Below are 24,313 nucleotides of genomic sequence, written 5' to 3'. Positions count from 1 at the left end.
TTCTCGATGTAAGGAGAGAGGCAGCATAGCTGTCACAAATAGCAGAAGCAGCTCTTGAAGGTTGCTTTGATTTGGGGAATCAGAGTAAGTGTTGAATCTAGCTGTATTCCAAGGTTCCTGACTTGTGATTTGAGGGGGAGTTCATACTTCCCAAAAGGGATTTTGATGTCCGGTATGTATCCACTTGTGTTAGGGACCCAGAGAAGCTCGGTTTTACTTGGGTTCAGGCAAAGTTTGTTGTTTAGCCAGTTCTTGAACTGAAAACAATATTGCAACTTACCATGGAACACTTCTGAAATATTGTACATGACGCAAGTGGTGCAGTTTCCTTTTAAAGATGACAAACATATAAAAACACCAACAAATATTTCAGCAAAGCTAAATGCAACTTACCAATGAATCCTAGCTGTGAGAATTCCAGAATCAACCAGTCATCGGAGGTCTGCTGAACAGCAACATCCTTTATGGACTGGAAATACCCAGGTTTGGCAATAATATCATCCTCTAGCTGAAAAAGCATACCCATAATCATTACATTTACATATAGTAAACTGTGGATTAAATATTCTAAAATGAATAGGCATATCATCTGTATTTATTCTTTAAAATTACTACATGACATGAATGTGCTATAACTTAGTCAGTGACACCCTAAGAAGTGTATTTTCAAAGCACTTAGACTTACAAAGTTCCATAGTAACCTACGGAACTTTGTAAGTCTAAGTGCTTTGAAAATGAGCCCCTAAGTCACTTAACAGTGATTCCTTAGTGTTAAGAATACTTGGAATACCACTCAAATTTTGTATGCTGTTTAAAATTCTGCAAAAATTAATAGCAATAGAGAAAAAAATCAGGGAAACCATCCTTGGTGCAATACAGCAGTCTACGCCATGTAGGTTACATTTGCTCATTTTTATATTATGGTTAACATAGGTAAACAAATTATATTCTTTCATTTTCTTATTATACAACAACTTACTATTTCAATAAGCCAATTTATATCACAATGAATTAATTACAATCCCAATACAATGTAGCTATAACAACTTATGACCAATTTAAAATAATAAAAGTAAATGATAAAAGGCCCTGTGCAAATCAAGATTAACATTATGCAACAGACTCTCTAACACAGACTTATGAAAGTATTTTTTAAACATTCCTTTGGAAATAATACTGCCTAGATCCCATAATAAGAATAAGTAGTCAAGTTTTAAACTTTTTACAAAACTGTACTTAATTGAAAAAGATCCGCAATTCATAAGGCAAAACAAAAGCACTTGAACACAAAGTTTTTGTACCACTGATCTTAAAGGAAATTGCAATAGCCCTGCCCTAATACTCTGCTAAATATCGTTGTATCCTTTTGTAGAGAGCTTCAAAACCCATAAAAAGAACTTTAAATTTGATCTGACCTCAGCAGGGATCCAGTGCAAATTAAAGAGAATCAGGGTTATATGATCCTTCAGTTTAGCTTGTGATTGCCCATGCAGAACTGTAAAGCCTCACTCTAAAAAGGAGCGACCAGCAAAACATTTATTTAGCGCAATTAAAATGTTTGGGGGGAGGGAGGTACTCTAAAGTAATTCTGAAGAATTAAGCCCCTAATTCCTAAAAGGGAAAAAAGTTCTGAAATTAAATTCTCTATTTTTCCCCAAGGGAGGAGTTAAGTTTTCATTCTGTAATTGTACAAGTGATATAGCCAATTATTGGTAGGTAAGCATCATTTGAGACTGAACTCTACAGTATAAGGCTAAGCTCAACCCTGGTTGCCCAAATTGTCCACAATCACATTCCTTCGTTCCCACTAAGGGCAGAAACTCCTATTTCAGTAAATCTGAATGACTATTACAACTCATAGTACTGCTGATAGGCCAAGAGATCAGCCCACTGCCACAAGCTATACACTGGTGAAGTTGATTATCTGTGACTAAAATATTGGGAATATTCTAATTGTGACAAATGAGGAGCGCTGAATATAAACAGGGTTACGAATTATTGGAATCATTTGAAGCATCCACAGAAGGAAATAGTGGCATGCACATATACAGATTGGTCACAGACATACATTGTGATTTCAGCAAACTTATTTCTAAGTGTAAATGGCTGGGAAGGCAGAAAATCATGCAGCCCTTTTACTAAAGCTTAGCATGCTAATGGAATTAGTGCGTGCTAAATGCTGCATGTCCCATTTTCAGGTCCGACTCAAGGACTTTGGTGCTGTGAGCCAGTTTGAATTAAGCCAGCACTCCTCCACCCTGCATCAACTTGCCCCTTTTCCCTGTGGGTCTGGCATCTTTCCCTTTCTTTCTCTCTCCCACTCTGCATCCCTTCTCCCCCCCCCCCCCCCCCCCCCCCCCCCCCCATGGTTCTTGTAAACCCTGTGCAAGTTACCAGCAGAGTGAACGCAAGCTGCTTTCAGCCAGGCCCTGGGTCTTCCCTCTGCATCAGAGTAAGCAGGGAGGCAGAGGAAAGACCCAGTGCCTGGATAAAAGCAGCCTGTGTTCAGACTTCTGCTAGTAACTTGCACAAGGTTTACAGAATCACAGGGGGCAGGGGTGAAGGAGCAATGCTGGACCCATGGGTGTAGAGGGGGACGAGTGAGACTGGGCCAGGGGGTGCAGCAGAAGGGAAGAGAAACCAGACCCATGAGGAGAATGGAGAAGAGGGAAAAAAAAAAAGAAGGCTTTAAACATTAGATCAGGTGAGGTCAAAGACTTTGGATTTTAGCACCCTTTATTGCTGGCTGCCTGAGCCAATGCCTCAACCTGGACAAGCTGGCCCTGCCTATTTTATACCTATGGATCATGTGGCACTTAATGCACACTAATGTCTGTTAATGCACATTAAGCTTTAGTAGAAGGGCCCCTATGTGTGTAATTCCCATTTTACAATTGGAACACACTTATTAAAAGAAAAATCTCCATCAGGTCTTTACTAGCTCCATGGCATAGATTAGTTTCATTAAAGTGCTTGCTATGGCCAGGAACTCAAACAAGTGATACAGGAGGTAACTATGCAAAATCTCGAGCTTTTTTTTTCAGTTTATTATTTTCTATTTCTTTGGAGGTCAAATTATTAAATTTAACCTTTTAAGGTTTCGCTCTTTGATTGGTGCTGCTGCTACTTTTCTGAAATGGGGATTGGTGTATATAGTTGCTGGCACTTACAGGTGAAGGTGTCAAAAATCAGCACTTCTATGTATCATCACTGACATATATATACTGAACATGTCTCATGATGCCACTCTTTTTGTACAAGCGTAGGTATGTGCTAGCCAGTGGTGTAGCCATGGGGGAGGGGATGCTTGGGGACTCAGGTCTCCTCCAAACCTACAGCACTCCGAAGAAATTTGGTGCCTGAGCCGTTCCCCTCCTCCTTATGCTCTTGCTGTAATGTTGAAGTCGGCCTCGCACCCACCCAACCAATCCACTCCTGCCCCCCCCCTAAATCAGTGGGCTTAATATGCCCCTGGTGCCAGCAAATACATATGCATCTGTCAGCATCCTTTTATGTTATTCTACAAAAGGTTCCACATTTGGTAGAGCCTTTTGTAAAATACCAGGGAAACTGTGAAAGTCCCCACCTGGACAATCCATTTCCTATCTTGACATGCTATGCAAAATAGGGCTTCACATGAACATAAGAACAGCCATTCCAAGTCAGATCAATGGTCCATCTAGCCCAGTATCCTGTTAGCAGCCAATCCAAGTAAAACATACCTGACAGAATACCAAATAGTAGCAACATTCCATGGTACCAATCCCTGGTTAAGTAGTGGCTTCCCATGTCTCTTTCAATAGCAGACTGTGGACTTTTCCTCCAGAAACTTGTCCAAACCTTTTTTTTAAACCAGACACGCTAACCACTGTTACCACATCCTCTAAACAACGAGTTCCCAAAATTAACTATTCATTGAGTGACCGCTGTTTTTTTCTAATTGTATTTTAGATCCTCCAGCAATCAGTAAAGACCAGTTATAATTCTACACTCCTATGATGTCAAGATGAAAGTTTTGCTTAAGAACTTTATACTATGTATCTGTTCAAAATTTTTTTATTGTATTCTGGCCTTGAAAAGTCACTTTTATCATTTTATCATCTATTTTTCAGCTCTAATGTACAGTTCTTAGCCTAATCAAAAATAGTTAGGTCATTACCAGCTTATGATGTGTACAATCAATTCACAGATAATAAAGTTCAAAATGAGCACAAGAACAAAGACAGGACAAATTTCTGCCTAGATAAATAGAACTTGGGCTGGCTCCTCCGCATTTGTAATGTTACTACTGACTGTGGATTGCAGACTCTCTTGTGTTGATATCTTCCACATGTTACAGCATGAGAACAAATTTGGTAGATGGCAGGGTTTCTTAGTGAAAAAAAAACACAGTGCTCCAAATAGGTATACTTTTCTAAACTAAATTTTGAACGAAGATGTTAAAAGTAGCTGTCATATTTAATGTTTTCACTACAGTTCCTCTGTGTATTGATGGAAAGGACGTACCAACAAGGGCTGAAACTGAACTCCTGAGAAATGCTTTCAGCTTTAGAAATGAATCATTATTTCAGGAACTAAACAGGAGTAAATGGAACCAGGGAAAGCTGTTCTTTATTCCAGCTGTCTAGCAGCCACATTACGTGCCCTTTTAGCAAGGCTCTTGAGAGATGGTTAGTGTCCCAGTAGACTAAAGAAAGCTGGAGAAGCAACTTTTGAACAAATACCACGCATCTAAACTGTTTTTATTGATTAATAATCACTGCCCAGCTCAATGGGGGAGGGCGGGGGGGGGAGAACACTTAGTTGCAGCTGATCAATAAATGACAGAGTGAAACAAGTTGCAAGCAGAGTAATAAATATAATTATTCAATAAGTTATTTCTCACAAAAACAAAAAATCCAAAACAACTTACCTGCTTCATGGAATCAGACTGACAGACTACCATATAACACGACAGGTGGCAATGTGTAGTGGCACTGACCTAACAACTTAATGATTTTAAATTAACCAAAAATCCCCACAGGGTGTTTATCCTTTGAAAGTTCTCCCCCCCCCCAAGAGGGGAGGTGAATAGCTCTGTAGCATCCCACCCCACCTCCTCCATCATCCACTGGACAGTTGCAACCCATTCAGTTTCCTAAAAAAGTTCCAATGCTGGAAGTGGAAGCTTCTCAGTTTTCTTTACTTAATGTTTGGAAGATGGTGAAGCAGACTGAAGCATTGTTGAAAGGTCCACTACAGCAGCTTCGTGATTTTTTTCTTAACAGGTGAAACAGAAACACGGGAAAATGTAGGCAGATAAAGACCACATGGCCTATCCAGCCTGCCCAATCATGCCACTCTCCCTATCGCTCCCTTAGAGATCCTATGAACTTATCCCAAGCTCTCTTGAATTCAGACCATTCCTCTAGCTTCATTAAGTCCTTTCTCAAGCTATCCACACCATCAGGGGTGTCTACCCTATTGCAGATTTTGGTATCATCCACGAAGAGGCAAACCTTACTAAACAGTCCTTCAGTAATATCGTCTACAAAGATGTTAAAAAGAACCATCCCAAGAAATGAACCTTGCGCTACACTACTGGTAGCATCCTTTTCCTCAGAATGAGCTCCACTGACCACTACCCTTTGTTGCTTTCCACTCAACCAGTTCCTAACCCAGTCAGTCACTTTAGGGCCCATACCAAGGGCACTCAGTTTATTAGTCATCTATGTGGAACCATGTCAAAGACTTCGCTAAAGTCTAAATACACCACATCTAGCGCTCTCCCTTGATTCAACTCTCTGGACATCCAGTCAAAGAAATTTATCAGATTTGTCTGACAAGACTTGCCTCTAGTAAAATAATGTTGCCGCAGGTCCTGTAATCCATTGAATTCCAAAAAATGTACTACTTTCTGTTTTTAAAGCTTTTTCATTAATTTACTGCCAGGTACTTGTGACCTGGCTTGGCCACTGTTTGGAAAACAGGATACTGGGCAAGATGGACCATTGGTCTGACCCAGTATGGCTACTCTTATGTTCTTATGTACTTACAACAGAAGTTAGACTTACCGGCCTCAAGTTCCCAACCTTTTCTTTACTTCTGTTTTTCTGGAGAGGAACCACACTGGTTCTTCTCCAGTCCTCCAGGACTACCCCTGACTCTAGAGAAGCATTGAAAAGGTCAGCCAGTGGAACCGCTAGAACTTCCCAAGTTCTTTCAGTAACCTTGTATGTATGCCATCCTGCCCCATTGCTTTGTGCAGCTCTAGTTTAGCCAGCTCCTCATGAACACAGTCCTCTGAAAATCCTTCAGGGACTACCACCCATGTGTTCCTATTTGTGTTTGTCTTCTGCGGTCCTGCTCCCAGCCCTTCTCTGTACTATCAAGTTTTTAGCAAATCTTTAAGTCATCTACAGTTGCTGCAAAACACGGCGGCCAGACTGATTTATGGGTTGGGTTGTTTTAATAGGATTTCACCTTCTATTACTGATCTTCACTGGCTACTCATACATCTACAAATTAAGTTTAAAGTAGCTTGTGTATCCTATAAATCAATCTATGGTTTAAATGCAGATGGTCTTATAGACCTACTTGAGGTCCCTTCTTCAGTAAGAAGTTTGCTTTCTTCGAACATTGCAACTGGGTTTCCCTGCTTAAGAAATGTTAGGTTAAAGTCAATTTATGTGGGTTCTTTCCCATTCTATAGGGTGCGGATGTGGAATGAACTGCCAGTATCACCAAAATGTTCATTACCTTACCTTTTTGTAAGGGTTTAAAAACTTACTTTTTTAGCAAATAGGTTATTTGGTTTAAAAGAGTTTACTCTGGCTTATATTGTTTTTTTTTTTTTTTGTTTATACTGTACTTTTTGCTTTATTTATATGGTAATTCTTCTGATATATGAACGTCCCTTCACTTGATAACCACTGTGAACCCGGAGATCAACGGACAGTACATAAGACTCAACTAGAACACACAACAGAAATATCTGTTAAGCAATTCCACCTTATCTTTATCAGCCTCTATATACCGTGTTTCCCCGAAAATAGGACATCCCCCGAAAATAAGACCTACCCAGGTTTTGGTGCCCTTAGTAAATATAAGGCCTCCCCTGAAAGTAAGGCCTAGCAAAGTCTTATTTTCAGGGGATGTCTTATTTCGGGGAAACACGGTTGGTCCGCCCACCCTCCCTCCGTCGCTCCTGCAACTAACCCCCCACCCGAGATCGCCGCCCCCCCCTCCGTTGCTCCGAAAGTAACGGTTGGCCCGCCCACCCTCCCTCCATCACTTCTGCAACTAACCCCCCACCCGAGATGGCCCCCCCACCCGAAGTCGCCGGGCCACCCCTCCGTTGCTCCGAAAGTAACCTTTCACTTGCCTTCCAGTTCGCATCGCAGCAAGCAGCAGGGCAGGCCACACCTTCCTTCCGTGTCCCGCCCTCGCCTGACGTAACGTAACGTCAGGCGAGGGCGGGGCACGGAAGGAAGGAGAGGCCTGCCCTGCTGCTTGCTGCGATGCGAACTGGAAGGCAAGTGAAAGGAGGCTTCAGGTTAGTTTCTGAGCGACGGAGGGGTGGCCCGGCGACTTCGGGTGGGGGGCCATCTCGGGTGGGGGGTTAGTTGCAGAAGTGATGGAGGGAGGGTGGGCGGGCCAACCGTGTTTCCCCGAAATAAGACAGCCCCTGAAAATAAGACCTAGCGCCGTTTTGGGAGCAAAAATTAATATAAGACAGTGTCTTATATTCGGGGAAACACGGTAGTCCTCTCCTTCATCATTGAGTCTCACAATGCCACTTTTGCACATTTTCCTATCACTAACATACCTAAACAAATGTCTTGTCCCTCTATTTCATCATATTGGCTATTTTTTCTGCCACCTGCATCTTTGCTTTCCTAACTACTCTATCAGCTTTTCCTGATATTGTTGCCCGTCTTCCTCTTTCTGCGATCTCTTGTAGTTTATAAAGGCTACCCTCTTTTTCCTTACCTTTTCAGCTACTACTTTTGCGAACCAGAACAACCTCCTTTTCTTTTCTTTACTTTTATTTACTTTCTTTGCAAAAGGGTTTGTTGCCCTTACAATAGCTTCTTTCAATTTTGTCCACTAAATTCCAACCTCTTCCAAAAGTTTCCATCCAGACAATACCTTGAGGTAATCCTCCATCTGAATAAAGTTAGTTTTTTTGAAGACTAGAACCTTAACTTTTGAATGAACTCTCTCCACACCATCTGGTAATCACTGGACGCCAGATGATCACCTATTATAACATCAGAAACACTGTCCCCATTAATAAGCACTAAGTATAGCATGATCTCATACCGTGTAGGTTCCATTACCAACTACTGCAATAGTTACCCCCTTTAAGGAATCCAGTATCTCCATGCTTCTAAAAGACACTGCTATAGGGGTACCCCAATCAATATCTGGCATATTAAAATCACCCTATTAGTAGTACTTCCACTTTCAAAAAGAGGTCTCACAGGTGCATAAAGTACAACATTTAGATATTGCCTTTAAGAATATTGAATCTCAAGCAGGTTCTTTGCAACAGGCAGGAAACGTCAGGGATTAAAAATAGTTTGTTATTGCATTGAAAGATTGAGATGCTGGAAAATCAGGTTAGATCTTCCAATTTGCGAATTCTTAAATCTTCTCGTGTTTCCATTGTTATCCGCTGAGATTTTATTGAGAAAATATTTCGAAGTGTTAGCTTTGTCTAACTTGTTATTACAAAATATTATTTACCTAAGAAAGTTCTGAAGGCAAGTCAAGATGCGATGACTCTGGAGCTATTATCTGCTAATGAGGTATCAGATATGACTGATTTTTTTTAGGAAACTACTCAGGATAATTTCTGTGTGTTCCACTCTTCTGATCTCTTTCCTCGTAAACTCATAAAGTTTTGGTTTTGAAAAATTACTTTAATAAGGATTTTCTATTTTGTAGAGAAAAAATGCAGATATTTCTAGATGTTTCCAGAGCTACACAGGTTAGACATAAATAACATAGTAACATAGTAGATGACGGCAGAAAAAGACCTGCATGGTCCACCCAGTCTGCCCAACAAGATAAACTTATATGTGCCATTTGATTTGTACCTGTCTTTTTCAGGGCACAAACCGTTTAAGTCTGCTCAGCACTATCCCCACCTCCCAACCACCCGCCCCGCCTCCCACCACCGGCTCTGGCACAGACCGTATAAGTCTGCCCAGCACTATCCCCACCTCCCAACCACCAGCCCTGCCTCCCACCGCTGGCTAAGCTTCTGGGGATCCATTCCTTCTGAGGAGGATTCCTCTATGTTTATCCCACGCATGTTTGAATTCTGTTACCGTTTTCCTCTCCACCACCTCCTGCGGGAGGGCATTCCAAGCATCCACCACTCTCTCCGTGAAAAAATACTTCCTGACATCTTTCTTGAGTCTGCCCCCCTTCAATCTCATTTCATGTCCTCTCGTTCTACCGCCTTCCCCTCTCTGGAAAAGGTTTGTTTGCAGATTAATACCTTTCAAATATTTTAATGTCTGTATCATATCACCCCTGTTTCTCCTTTCCTCCAGGGTATACATGTTCAGGTCAACAAGTCTCTCCTCATACGTCTTGTAACGCAAATCCCATACCATTCTCGTAGCTTTTCTTTGCACCGCTTCCATTTTTTTAACATCCTTCACAAGATACGGCCTCCAAAACTGAACACAATACTCCAGGTGGGGCCTCACCAACGTCTTATACAGGGGTATTAAAACCTCTTTTCTTCTGCAGGTCTCACCTCTCTATATACAGCCTAGCAACCTTCTTGCTACGGCCACCGCCTTGTCACACTGTTTCGTCGCCTTCAGATCCTCGGATACTATCACCCCAAGATCCCTCTCCCCGTCCGTACCTATCAGACTCTCCCCGCCTAACACATATGTCTCCCGTGGATTTATACTCCCTAAGCGCATCACTTTGCATTTCTTCGCATTGAATTTTAATTGCCAAACGTTAGACCATTCTTCTAGCTTCCGCAGATCTTTTTTCATGCTTTCCATTTATGATTTCATAAGTTTAAATAAAGAGTTTTGGCTCTAGAAGCTACTACTTTTTTTTCTTTGAAAATGTATTACCTTTCCAAGTGTTAATTATGTTTTCTTTGAGTCAGTTCAACTAGAAAGACTTAACGGATAAGGAAGCTAAGAAGTGCACTCAAAGGTGGATGAATGATAGAACACCTTTGTTTAGTCCAGGTGGTATGTAACTTAGGTCTTGATTTCTTGTGTAATTTATGTCTTTGTTTAATCCTTTCCTCCTTCCGTGATGTGAGCTATATGTTCCTGAAAGAGTGCTTATTGTACTTATGTTAAAATTCTTTATTGAACAACCAGCAGTAATGGCCTAGTGGTTAGGGTGGTGGACTTTGGTCCTGAGGAACTGAGTTTGATTCCCACTTCAGGCACAGGCAGCTCCTTGTGACTCTGGGCAAGTCACTTAACCCTCCATTGCCCCAGGTAGAAATATAAGTACCTGTATATAATATGTAAGCCGCATTGAGCCTACCATGAGTAGGAAAGCGCGTGGTACAAATGTAACAAAAAAAAAAAACAAACTACCAACAGCCCAAGTACAATCAGTTTCTGTACAAAAGAAATAGTCCAATAAAAAGAAGACATTTTCCAATGAGCTTGAAATCTCTCTCCCACTCACCCTTAGTCTGCCCAGCACTATCCCCGCCTCCCAACTACCAGTCCTACCACCAGCTCTGGCACAGACCGTATAAGTCTGCCCAGCACTATCTCCGCCTCCCAACCACCAGCCCCGCCTCCCACCACCGGCTCTGGCACAGACCGTATAAGTCTGCCCAGCACTATCCCCACCTCCCAACCAGCCCCGCCTCCCACCAACGGCTCTGGCACAGACCGTATAAGTCTGCCCAGCACTTTCCCCGCCTCCCAACCACTAGCCCCACCTCCCACCACCGGCTCTGCCACCTAAACTTGGCTAAGCTCAAGGATACATTCCTTCTGAACAGGATTCCTTTATGTTTATTTTATTTATTTATTTATTTGTTGCATTTGTATCCCACCTTATCCCACCTCTTCACAGGCTCAAAGTGGCTTACAATACATCATAAGTAGTGAAAAAGTGTTAGTATCATAAACATTTAGTATTGCATGATCTTGGTTAGTATGATGATAAAAACAAAGTAGTAGTATACAAGCAGATTTTAAGAAACAGTTCTGAGATTAAATAGGCGAGTTGTGTAGTGTATGTTCACTTGGGTTGGTCTTTTTGGTATGCTCTTTCAAAGAGATGGGTCTTCAGTAGTATGCGGAAGTTCGTTCTTTCTTAGGTCGATTTCAAGTTGCAAGGCAGTGCGTTCCATAACTGTGCGCTCAAGTATGTGAAGTTTGATGCGTGCATTAGTTTGTATTTCATTCCTTTACAACTGGGGAAGTGCAGATCAAGGAATGTGCGGGATGATCTTCTGGCATTCCTAGGTGGTAAGTCTATTAGGTCAGACATGTAAGCTGGTGCGTCTCCATGGATAATTTTGTGAACTAGTGAACATATTTTGAACGTGATGCGTTCCTTAAGTGGAAGCCAGTGTAATTTTTCTCGTAAGGGCTTGGCACTTTCAAATTTAGGTTTGCCAAATATGAGTCTAGTTGCAGTGTTCTGGGCTGTCTGAAGTTTCTTGATTATTTGTTCTTTGCAGCCGGCATATAGTGCATTGCAATAGTCAAGATGACTAAGCACCAATGATTGTACCAAGTTATGGAAAACACTCCTTGGGAAGAAAGGTCTTATTCTTTTAGTTTCCACATTGAGTGGAACATCTTCTTGGTTTTGTTTCTCGCGTGGTTCTCTAGTGTTAGGTGTCGATCAATGGTGACTCCAAGAATTTTTAGGGTTTCTGAGATAGGAAGGTTTAGAGTTGGTGTATTGATGGCGGTGTATTCTTTTTTGTTGTGTTGGGAGGTTAGTATTAGGCATTGGGTCTTTTCTGCGTTGAGTTTCAACCGAAATGCGTCCGCCCATGAATGCATGATTTTGAGGCTTTGGTTGATGTCATTAGAAATTTCTTTTAGGTCCTGTTTGAATGGGATGTAGATCGTTATGTCATCCGCATAAATGTATGGATTTAGGTTTTGATTTGATAGTAATTTTGCCAGGGGTATCATCATTAAGTTGAATAGAGTCGGTGAGAGGGGGGATCCTTGTGGTACTCCACATTCAGGTACCCATGCAGTTGAAGTGGTCGAGTTGGATGTTACTTGGTATGACCTTGCGGTTAGGAATCCCTTCAACCACTGGAGGACGTTGCCTCCGATTCCGAAATAATCAAGGATGTGTAGTAAGATTCCGTGGTCTACCATGTCGAAAGCACTTGACATGTCAAATTGTAGAAGTAGTATGTTCTTACCAGATGTAATCATTTGTTTGAATTTAGACATGAGGGTTACTAATACTGTTTCGGTACTGTGGTTAGACCTAAACCCTGATTGGGAATCGTGGAGTATGGAAAATTTATCTAGATAATTTGTAAGTTGCGTAGTCACCAACCCTTTGGTTAATTTAGTTATTAAGGGAATAGATGCTACCGGTCTATAGTTAGTTAGTTCACTAGTGCTCTTCTTTGTGTCTTTGGGTATGGGGGTGAGTAAGATGTTTTCTTTTTCCTTTGGGAAGAATCCATTTTGTAGCATGTAGTTCAGGTGTTTCGTTATGTCGTTTATGAATTGTTGAGGGGCAGATGTCATCAGGTTGTTTGGGCATAGGTCTAGTTTGCAATGGGATTTGGCAAATCTTTTGAGCGTTTGGGAGATGATGTTCTCTGATAGTATCTCGAAGTTGGTCCATGTCCTGTCCGTTGGATGAATGCCAGGAGATGGGTCTAGGCAATTAAAGAGTTCAGTATAGTCGGTGGTGCTGATAGGTAATTTAAGTCGTAGTTGTACTATTTTTTCATTGAAGTATTTCGCAAGATTTTCTGCTCCAGGAATGTCTTTGCTGTTGGTTGTGACTGGTGTGGTGTCTATTAGTTTGCTCACGATTTGGAAAAGTTTGTGTGTGTCCTTGTAGTTTGGTCCGATTAAGGTTTTGTAGTGTAGTCTTTTGGTTTGTCTTATGGTGTATTTGTATTTTCTTTGGAGTTGTTTCCAGGCGTTTAGTGTGATGTCGTCTTTCTTTTTAGTCCAAGCTCGTTCTAACCTTCCGACTTGTGTTTTAAGTTTTTTCAGCTCTTCATTGAACCATGGTGTTGAATTCTGTGTGAAGATCTCGTTTGGGTTGGAGCAGTGTTGTCTAGTATAGATCTACATCTATTGTCCCATTCTGAGAGGAATTGGATTGTGTCTGTTTTTATTGTCCATTCATTGTGGTAAATCTGTTGCCAAAATTCTATTCGGTCAATTTTCCCTCTCGTGGAGTACGTTTTTCGTTCTTGTTTAATCGGTGGTCCTTTTGTTCTCCATTGGAGGAAGATGTTTGCTTTGTAGTGGTCCGACCATGGTGCGGGTGTCCACTTTATCCCACGCATGTTTGAATTCTGTTACCGTTTTCATCTCCACCACCTCCCGTGGGAGGGCATTCCAAGCATCCACCATTCTCTCCATGAAAAAGTACTTCCTGACATTTTTCCTGAGTCTGCCCCCCTTCAATCTCATTTCATGTCCTCTCGTTCTACTGCCTTCGCATCTCCAGAAAAGATTTAATGTATTCTTCTTTACCATGTATGCACATGATATATATATATATATATATACACCATGATCTATTCCATGTATGTCATGTTCCATGTATGTTACCATGGATGTATGCACCTTAACGCAATACCATTTGTAATTCCGTTACCCTGAAATGGCAACCACCATTACAGCAAATGTATGCTACATTGAGCCTGCAAATTGGTGGGAAAATGTGGGATACAAATGCTACAAATAAATAAATAAATAAAATGCTTGTCACCCTTCTCTGTACCTTTTCTAATTCCGCTATATCTTTTTAAAAATGCAGTGACCAGATTTGCATACAGTATTCGAGGACTGGTCACAACATGGAGCAATACAAAGGCATTATTATAATCTCACTTTGGTTTTCCATTCCTTTCCTAATAATTCCTAACATTATATTTGCTTTCTTGGCCGCCGCTGCACACTGATCAGAGGGTTTCAACGTTATCAATGATGACACCTAGATGTTTTTCCTGGGAAGCAGTGGCGTAGCCAGACCTGACATTTTGGGTGGACCTGGAGCTAATATGGGTGGGCACTATGTATATAGGTATGATGGATTTCTAAGTAGTCTGCCCAACAGCTGCCCTGCATCAATATAAACCACATATATACTTAATAGAAAAACAGATATTTGTAATACATTATGATAATATGATATCTGTTTTAGTGGCTCTTTCCAGGAGGAAAAAAATCTCTGCATGAACACAATATGTGCTAGAGTGTCCCTATAACCAGCCCCTCCTCCAAATGACACACTAATTACGCTTTATAACAATTTACTACTCTACCTATGAAAAGCTGGCATGTTTGAACATATAAGTGAGATTAAATAAACATGCTACCAACATTAAAGAACGACAACATGGAGCAGCAGCTCCAAGGACTGTTTGCTTTGTTTGGGACCATGGCTGTGCCGGGTAGGGGAAAGAGACAAACCTCTGAGGAATCAGCAGGAGGTATATCCCAAGTGATGAAACACACAAAGCAGTCATGGCAGGCAAGCTTCTGAAAGCTGCATGAAAACAAACAGTACTCTATTGTAACTAGCAGTGCAATTGCCCTGGGATATTTATCAAAGAATGTTTCTATACAGGTTGTAAAAGAGAGCTCTGTAATCAAATACTCAGGCATGCTTTTTCAAAACCCGAGGTTGACAACAGACCCAGCCTACACAAAATATAGCCCCAGACCATTTCTGGAATAACTTGGAACCTCTTCCCTTTTGAAAGCAGGGTGCGCTTAACATATCTAACCTCTTTGAGCTGCAGCCCTGCATTCACTGTTGCTGACTTCCGAGTCCCGGGCTGGTACTTCTGTGGCCTGAAGACTGAAGCAAGAACCTTGAGCTACAATCTTGCTTGTGGCAGGCAAAACGAAAAAACAGCATGAAACCATGTGCGGGGCTGTAGCTCTGCACATGCTGCTGCAGGCTTCCTTCCTCCTCCCTCCCCTCAGGATTTAACTTCCCGTTTTGGAGAGGGAGGAGGAAGGGAGCCTAGCCCTGCACATGGTTTCATGCTGTTTTTTGTTTTGCTGTGAGGGTCGGATTCGGAGTGAGACATCCCCACCACAGGGCAGCTGGAGCTGACGCTGCCAGGAAGGGACCTGAGCCACCCCAGCCCAAATGTTGAGCCAGTTGTTAAAGTTTAACAACCGGCTCCCAAAATTCTTTAAAAAATAACAAACAGCTCTGGAGCCGGCTCCAGCATACCTCCTCCAGCCGAGCTGCAACACTGGTCTGCATGCTGCCGGGAAAGGGGGTAAGGCAAGGCAGGCAGAGAGCTCCTGTTTTTTTTTTTTTTTTGCTGTGTGCCGACTGCATGTGTGGCTGTGAGCAGAGCCAATGAGGCTGCAGCCCTGGCAATTTCCTTAAGCCTAAGACAGAATTGATTGGAGGATCAGGCAGAACTGGGTGGGCCTCAGCCATGATTGGGTGGGCCTGGGCCCACCCAGGCCCACCCGTAGCTACGCCCCTGCTGGGAAGTGATTCCTAATGTGGAACCTTGCATCACATAGCTATAATTTGGGTTCCTCTTTCCCACAGGCATCATTTTCCACTTGATCACGTTAAACATCATTTGTCATTTGAATGTCGTCTACCAGTCTCGTCCTCTCGCAATTTTTTACAATCCTCCCGCGATTTTAACAAGTTTGAATAACTTTGTGTCATAAGCAAATTTAATTACGTCACTAGTTATTCCCATCTTTAGATCATTTATAAATATGCTAAAAAGCAATAGTCCTAGCACAGACCCCCTCGGGAACCCCACTATCTACCCTTCTCCATTGAGAATACTGACCATATAACCCTAATATCTGTTTTCTATCTTATAACTAGTTTTAAATCCACAATAGAACACTATCTCCTATCCCATGACTCTCCGGTTTCCTCTGGAGTCTTTCATGAGGTACTTTGTCAAACACCTTTTCAAAATCCAGATACACAATATCGACCAGCTCATCTTTATCAACATGTTTGTTCACCTCTTCAAAGAAATGTAGTAGATTGGTGAGGCAAGATTTCCCTTCACAAAATCCATGTTGGCATTCTCTCATTAATCCATGCTTATGTATATGGTCTGCAATTTTGTTCTTTATAATTACCATTTTGCCTGGCACCAATGTCAGACTCACAGGTCTATAATTTCCCAGATCACTCCTGAAGTACCTGCTCCCAAAAACTTTATCCTGGGACAAAACCAAAACATATGGCTCAAAACCAAAATATATGGCAGGGCTTAAATGACATTTAGAACAAACGCCCAATGAGCTTATAGAGACCCTGTGCGAAGACATATGAGAAGAGACTTGATTACCTGAATATGTATATCCTGGAGGAACGGAAAAAGAGGTGTGATGATACAGATGTTCAAACGAACATTTTCCAGGCATGGGAACGTGGTAGAACTAGAGGACATGAATTGGGGTTGAAGGGCAGCCAACTCGGGAATAATGTCAAGAAGTGCTTTTTCACCAAGAGGGGTGGTAGATATCTGGAATGCCCTCCCACAGGAGGTGGTGGAGATGAAATGGTAACGGAATTCAAAAATACGTGGGATAAATACAAAGGAATCCTGTTTAGAAGGAATAGATCCAAAGAAGCTTAGCGGTCATTAGGTGATAACACCAGTATTTGGGATGCAAAGCCAGTGCTGGGCAGACTTCTACGATCTGTGCCCTGATCGTGGCTGAACAGATTTGGATGGGCTGGAGTGGGGCTTTTCAGGGGCTTTGATGATAACTTCAGAAGTTTTAGAACAAGGGCAATGCTGGGCAGACTTCTACAGTCTAAACCCTGAAAATGGCAAGGACAAATCAAGATCAGGTATACATATGAAGCAGGGGCGTATCTGGACTCCGGCGGTAGGGGGGGCCAGAGCCAGAGGGAGGGGGCACATTTTAGCGCCCCCCCCGCCCCCCCCCACCCCCCCGCCGCCGCCGCCGCCGCCGCCGCCGAGCCCCCACCGCCACCAATAACTTAGTCTCTCCACCCCCCTCCCGCCGCCAACCTCCCCCGCTGCCGTTCTTACTTTGCTGGCGGGGGACCCCAACCCCCGACAGCCGAGGTCTGCTTCCACCTGCCGCTGCCTTCAAAACTTCTTCTTCAGCCGGCGGGGGACCCCAAACCCCCGCCAGCCGCCCCGCGCTGTTTAAAATTCATCTTCGGCCTCCGTGGCCGGCTGCTGGGTAGGCGGCGCTGTTGAAATCCACTTCGGAGTCTGACGTCGTTGTACGTTGTACGTGCTGCGACGTCAGACTCCGAAGTGGATTTCAACAGCACCGCCTATCCCAGCAGCACGGCCACGGAGGCCGAAGATGAATTTTAAACAGCGCGGGGCGGCTGGCGGGGGTTTGGGGTCCCCCGCCGGCTGAAGAAGAAGTTGTGAAGGCAGCGGCAGGTGGAAGCAGACCTCGGCTGGCGGGGGTTGGGGTCCCCCGCCAGCAAAAGTAAGAACGGCAGCGGGGGAGGGTTGATGGCGGTAGGGGGGGCCAGGGCAAAATCTGCGGGGGCCCAGGCCCCTGAGGCCCCACGCAGATACGCCCCTGATATGAAGTATCACATCATACCTTACACTATGAGTTTATCTTGTTGAGCAGACTTGATGGACCGTATAGGTGTTTTTATCTGCCATCATCTGCTATCTTACCATGTAAATGTGAAGTTGCCTCACAATTTTGTACTGCATCTCCCATAACTGCACATGTCCCATATGGTGTTGTATTCCCTGAATGCAGTCTTTTACATATGATGCAGTGAGATCCACTGATAATTCAACTGACCACAAAGTTGCTAATATTGAGTATCAATATCTACAGTCAACTCTTGTAAATACCTGTGATGATATGCCAACACACTCTATTCTGGGAGCCAAGCCTAAGTGCGGTGCTTAATGTGTCTTGGACATCTTCACACAAATAAACCCAATCCGAACTACTCACGTAACAGTTTAGCTGAAAATAAGCATACCTGTCTGCCTCTGGTAAGGAAAATGTGACTTGCAACTCCTGAAAAGATTTTAACTTGCCATCATCTGTAACAACTTGATATATAGATAACAGATCCCCATGGCCTCTCAACGTCTGAAGACTGCCGAGTCTGAACCTGAAGGAAAGGCAGGATTTTGCGTAATGGAAAGAAAGGGAAAGGGAAGTGGGACTTCATATACCGCCTTTCTGAGGTTTTTGCAACTACATTCAAAGCGGTTTACATATATTCAGGTACTTATTTTGTACCAGGGGCAATGGAGGGTTAAGTGACTTGCCCAGAGAGTCACAAGGAGGTGCAGTGGGAATTGAACTCAGTTCCCCGGGATCAAAGTCCGCTGCACTAACCACTAGGCTACTCCTCCTCCATTGCTGCAGAAAAAATTATGTCTTTTGATTAACCAGCACCAGGTGGCATGCGCTGTTCGTAAAACATTATCCTTCAATATTTCTGGTGCTCCCCCTGCTGTAGTATGCAAAATCCAACTAAAATGTTCCTTGGGAGAAAGATTGGTCTCCCATGTCAGCAAAAAATCCTGAGTTCCACTGAACCAATCATTAATGTGCCTCACTGCACAAGCCACAGTCAAATAGCGTACACTCAGCAAACCCAACCTCCTTGAGGTTTATGCATTTGTAAAACAGAAATTGGTAACCTGGCACCGACCCAGCCACAAATAGCTTTGGAGTTCCTTATGAATACAGTGCTTATCCTTTACTTTTACAAAAAATGGGAGCATTTTGAAGACATATAGCCAATGTGGGGCTAACATCTTATTAAACAAACATTCTCCCCAGCAGTGAGACACAATAAGCTACTGCCTGCATCCCTGTCCTGATTACCTGTCTTAATGTGTCTCGGCGAGTCAAGATCTGATTCTGGACTCTTTACTTTCTCTTCTTTTTTGATTTATATTCCCTGGCTGCTTATTTGTTTAAATATTGTATTTATATTCCCTTCCCTTCCGCCCTCTCTACTGTCATTGTAATTGTTTTCATTAGTTCATTGTAAGCCGCTCTGGGGCTGCTTTACGTGGCAAAAATGATCTAAATAAATAATAAATAAATAAGCTCACCAGACTAACTTTTGTTGCAGTTCCTACAAGAGAGGTCACACGTACCAATCATACAAAGATAAAACACCAAGGTATTTTAACTGTCTCTCAGCCCAACTGAGTGGAAAATACCCCACCCATTTTGCACGCACTTTCAGTAAAACCAAGAGCGCCTTAGGATTAGTTAAATTAAACTGGAACTCTGACAGCTGCTCATACCAAGATATCTTTTTCAACGCTGGTGGCACAGACTTCTGTGGGTCCTTCAAAATCAACATTAGGTCATCCGCAAAAAAAAAAAGTGCTTTCATGGACAGTCCCCACATCTCTACACCAGAAATCTCAGCTGAGGCTCTAAGCACACATAACAAGGGTTCTAGGGAAAGGACAAAAAGTAAAGGGGAAAGAGGACACTCCTGATAAATACCACAGGCTATTAGAAAAATCTCTGTGCTCACCCCATTTATCAACAGAGATGCCTGGGGACCGAAAGTAAATGCTGAAAGTGCTTGATAAAACCAGCTCCCTACGTCCACATATGGCATGGCCTTGAAAATAAAAGGCCACTGCAACTTATCAAAGGCACTCTCTGTGTCCAGACTGGCCAATAAACTAGGCCCCCCTATTTTGGGGCAATGACATAGCTAAAAGCAATTTTCTAACCATTACCACTGACTGACTGCCCCTAATTAAGCCAACCTGGTCCTCCCGAACCAACTCAGGCAATATATCCACTAGGGTTCTAGACAAAATTTTGATGTACACATTAATAAGAGAAATTGGGTGATATGCCTCAGGTTGATCTGCCAGTCTGCCTGACTTAGGAAGAAGACTAATCAGAGCCACATTTTCATGAGGCAGAAACTGCTGATCCTCCACCACCCACAGTAATCTATCTAATCTAATCTAAATGTTATATACTGTAATTATCCCCAAAATGTAGGGTCCAAAACAGTTAACATAAAAGAGAAAAACAATTCAATACAACAATTGCACCTTCAAATAAGGATCTAAAATTACCAACCATTAAAATTCAATTTAAATATCTCTGAAATAATTCTGTCTTAAGAGTCTTACAAAACATCTAATAGGATGATTGTAGTTTGACTGACAGGAAGACCATTCCACACAGATACTGCTTTATAGGAAAACACAGATTCAAGTAATCTTTTGTATTTTATTCCCTTAAAAGAAGGGAACATCTATCAAGGGACCCACCAACTTAGACTGTAGCAACTTATAAAATTTCCCAGAAAATCCATTAGGCCTCAGAGCAGAGAAAAGTTTGAGAGCCCAGATGACCAACTGAACCTCTCTTGCTGTTAATGGCCAACTCAGTGCCTTCGTTGCCAGAGAATGTGGTAAAAGCAGTTAGCTTAGCAGGGTTTAAAATAGGTTTGGATATCTTCGTAAAAGAAAAGTGCATAAGCCATTATTAAAATGGACTTGGGTGGGGGGGGGGGGGGGGGGAGATCATGCGATGCCATGAGGGGATAAAGATGCACTTTCCTCTCCGGGAGCCCTCCGCAACCAAAAACTATTAATATTACTGAAATTTCTCCCTGAAAAAGCTGGAAATCCAACGCAAAGACAAATGAAAGAGAAGCAGAAAACAGCTGAAGGCAAGATGGAGGATCTTACACTGCCAGCACCGTTGTTCACGGAGGTGCAATTGGAACAGATTACACAAGCAGTAGGAAAGGCACTAGAACCTAAGTTTGGTCAGGTAATTGAACGATTGTCAGGACTGGAAACACTTTTGGCAGACACAACGCAACGGACCAGGGAGGTCGAAGCTAGAGTGTCGTCCTTGGAGGACCAGGCCCCGCACACTTCTGTCTTGGTAATAGCGCTCGAGCAGAGCATCAGAGAGCACACAGAGAAGCTGGAGGACCTAGAGAATACGTCCCGGCGTCAAAATCTGAGGATTGTGGGGATTCCGGAGACAGCTGGGGACAGAGTTCTTGCTTCAGAACTTGAAAAATGGATGGCCAAGGAATTTGCATTATCAGACAGTCAGGGACCATTATGTTTGCAGAGGGCCCATTATGTGGGAAGACGACAAAATGGTGGACAGCGGCCCAGAGTAATACTTGTGGAAGTGCATAATTTTATCCATAAGGAGGAGATACTTAGAGGATACCGACTAAAAAGAGAATCTTTGAAATATATGGGAGAACCAGTAAAAATTTTCCAAGACTATTCAGTAGCGTTACAAGAAAAGTGTCGTCGCTTTACACCATTATGTGCCTACATGCGAAGCAACGTCGCTTCATATTAATTTACCCTGCAACTCTGAAAGTTCATGTGAATGGACACTGGCAGTCGTTTCAATCATTCGAGGCGGCAAAGGAATTCATAGCCAGCATACAGGAAGTCCCAGAAGAAGAGAGATGAATTTGGAGGAAGCCTTGAAAGGTATTATCACGCAATGAAATTTAGCGAGAGTAATCAGCCTGGTTCAGATGGATCAAGGCAGCACAGCAGAATCTGGAACTTATGGGAGTAAAGAACCAAATGAAGAGAGTATCAGAGATTAGGACAGTTCTGTTGAATAGCATCTAGATACAAATGCTTCCCAATGATGTAGGTTGACGGCTGTGAAATGGAAATGAGAGAAAAGCTTGATACCTCCCCTGTGAAATTTCACAGGTGTTTTAAACTTAAGTATCTGGTGAGGGGATTAAGAACATATTTCACGGTTGGGGGGGGGCGAGGCACGAGTTGTGGTCTCCAAGAAGTGGTCACATGCTAGTGTGGTTGGTTCTCCGTTGGTTACATGGGGAGGGGTTGGAAAGGGAAGGGGTGGGAGAAGGAGATATAAAGAGGAAGGGGAAACGGGTGAATGAGAATTTTTTTTTTTAATGTGGAGGACAGAAAGAGGATATATAAGGTTTATATTGGCAGGAAGGGATTCTTTGTGGTCAAGGCTGGGCGCCCTTGAAGAATATGAAAGTGTAATGGAAATGACTATGCAATATTTTACTGTGGTATGTCAACATGTAAGATTACTAAGATATTGGCAGCACTTCAAAGGAGCAAAAGCGATATAGTATGCCTCCAGGAGACCAGGCTCACCGATGGCGATCACCAAACACTCAAGAGGAAATGGGTGGGAGATGTACACTACTCCTCTTCAGGGGCTAATAAGGGGGGTATAGCAGTGTTAATCAGAAAATTGTTGGCATGTTCCTCCAAAGTAATGTTCACTGACACGCTTGGACGTTACATCCTTTTAAAGTTATGGATACAGAATATATGAGCCCATACCATTTGATAAATATTTCTATGGTAAATTGGCACCTTACATAGACTTACCCATACTGGTAGTAGGCGACATGAATTTAGTGATGGATCCGAAACAAGATAGCACAGCCAAACACATTGAGTCAAGATTAGGTAGAGGAGTATTGTTGTGCTTTCCTCAGACACTGGGGCTGGTAGATGCATGGAGACTTTTACACCCCTCAGAACGGGCATTCACACACAGATCTAGAGCGCATGACACTATGTCCCACCACTCTAAAGATTTTCAAAACTTTTTACAAGGGGAGTGGGATGAATATTGTTTACATAATTCAGGGCACAAAGAGGAGCCACAATTGTTCTGGGAGGCTGCTAAGGCTGTGCTAAGAGGTAAAATAATAGCATATACAAGCCACAGGAAGAAACAAGTAGCAGCAGAAATTGTGAGGCTCGAATGCCAATTGAAAAAAGCACAACAGCTTTATGCAAGAGACCAAAGCATGGTCAACAAAGATAACTTGGTAACCATACAGGTAGCTTTAAATGGTTACATCCATGAGCAAACTAATCGAAGCCTGATCTATCATCATTATAAACTTTATTGTTTTGGAAACAAGCCTGGTCATTTGCTTGCTAGGCTGATCAAAAATTGGGGAGGAACCAGAACAGTATCTGCACTGAAGGAGCCAAAAGGAAGATTGACCAATAGGAGTGATCGTATACAATCGATTTTCCAAATTCATTTGCAATTCCTATACCGGAAGGAAGGCACTGTAAGCATCCCCTCAATACAAGAATTCCTAGGCCAGCTGAACCTCCCAAAGCTAACACCAACTGGAGAGGAAATGTTGAATGCACCACTGAGGGCACGGGAACTCCAATTGGTCCTTAAGACTTTGCGCCCGCTAGCGGCCCCCAGGGCAGATGGGTTTTCAGGAGCCTTTTATAAAATTTTACAAATATCATTGCTGCAGCCCCTTTTGGCTTATTTTCAGTCAGTGGTAGAATCAAAAGAACTGCCTCCTCATGCAAACATAGTAGATGACAGCAGAAAAAGACCTGCACGTTCCATCCAGTCTGCCCAACAAGATAACTCATATGTGCTACTTTTTGTGTATACCTACTTTGATTTGTACCTGTGCTCTTCAGGGCACAGACCGTATAAGTCTGCCCAGCACCATCCCTGCCTCCCACCACTGGCTCTGGCACAGACCGTATAAGTCTGCCCAGCACTATCCTCGCCTCCCACCACCGGCTGGCTCTGCCACCCAATCTCGGCTAAGCTCCTTAGGATCCATTCCTTCTGAATAGGATTCCTTTATGTTTATCCCACGCGTGTTTGAATTCTGTTACCGTTTTCATTTCCACCACCTTCCGCGGGAGGGCATTCCAAGCATCCACTACTCTCTCCGTGAAAAAATACTTCCTGACATTTTTCTTGAGTCTGCCCCCCTTCAATCTGATTTCATGTCCTCTCATTCTACCACCTTCGTATCTCTGGAAAATATTGTTTACATATTGCCAAAACCAGGAAAAACGAAAGATGCAGCTGATTCCTATCGACCGATATCACTCATTAATGTGGATATAAAATTATTGGCTAAGCTGTTAGCGAACCAACTGGCAATACAATTACCCACCTTGATAGGGGATGAACAGGCTGGCTTTGTGAGAGATAGGCAATCAGTAAGAAATGTCAGGAAAATCCTGACGGCAATGTCTACTAGTAAAAAAACAAGGTCAACACACAATGGCAGTTAGCCTAGACATGGCGAAAGCGTTCGACAAAGTGAGGTGGGAATACATGTTCATGATATTGGAAGAGGC

The 24,313-nt window shown here is 42.8% G+C and overlaps 1 protein-coding gene across 1 annotated transcript in view; it reads right to left on the bottom strand.

Moving 5' to 3' along the window:
* The window catches only part of MGAT4D (MGAT4 family member D), a 393,296-nt gene that overhangs the window by 119,097 nt on the left and 249,886 nt on the right, over positions 1–24,313 (bottom strand). Inside the window, exon 10 of the mRNA XM_030192245.1 lies at positions 394–508. Within this exon, the coding sequence (XP_030048105.1) occupies positions 394–508 (115 nt within the window). The remainder of the gene's footprint in view (positions 1–393; positions 509–24,313) is intronic.

The sequence above is a fragment of the Microcaecilia unicolor genome, chromosome 2 (genome assembly GCF_901765095.1).
Source record: "Microcaecilia unicolor chromosome 2, aMicUni1.1, whole genome shotgun sequence".
Taxonomy (NCBI): domain Eukaryota; kingdom Metazoa; phylum Chordata; class Amphibia; order Gymnophiona; family Siphonopidae; genus Microcaecilia; species Microcaecilia unicolor.
The sequence above is the reverse complement of the archived record's forward strand: the minus strand, read 5'-3'. Positions and strand labels throughout refer to the sequence as shown.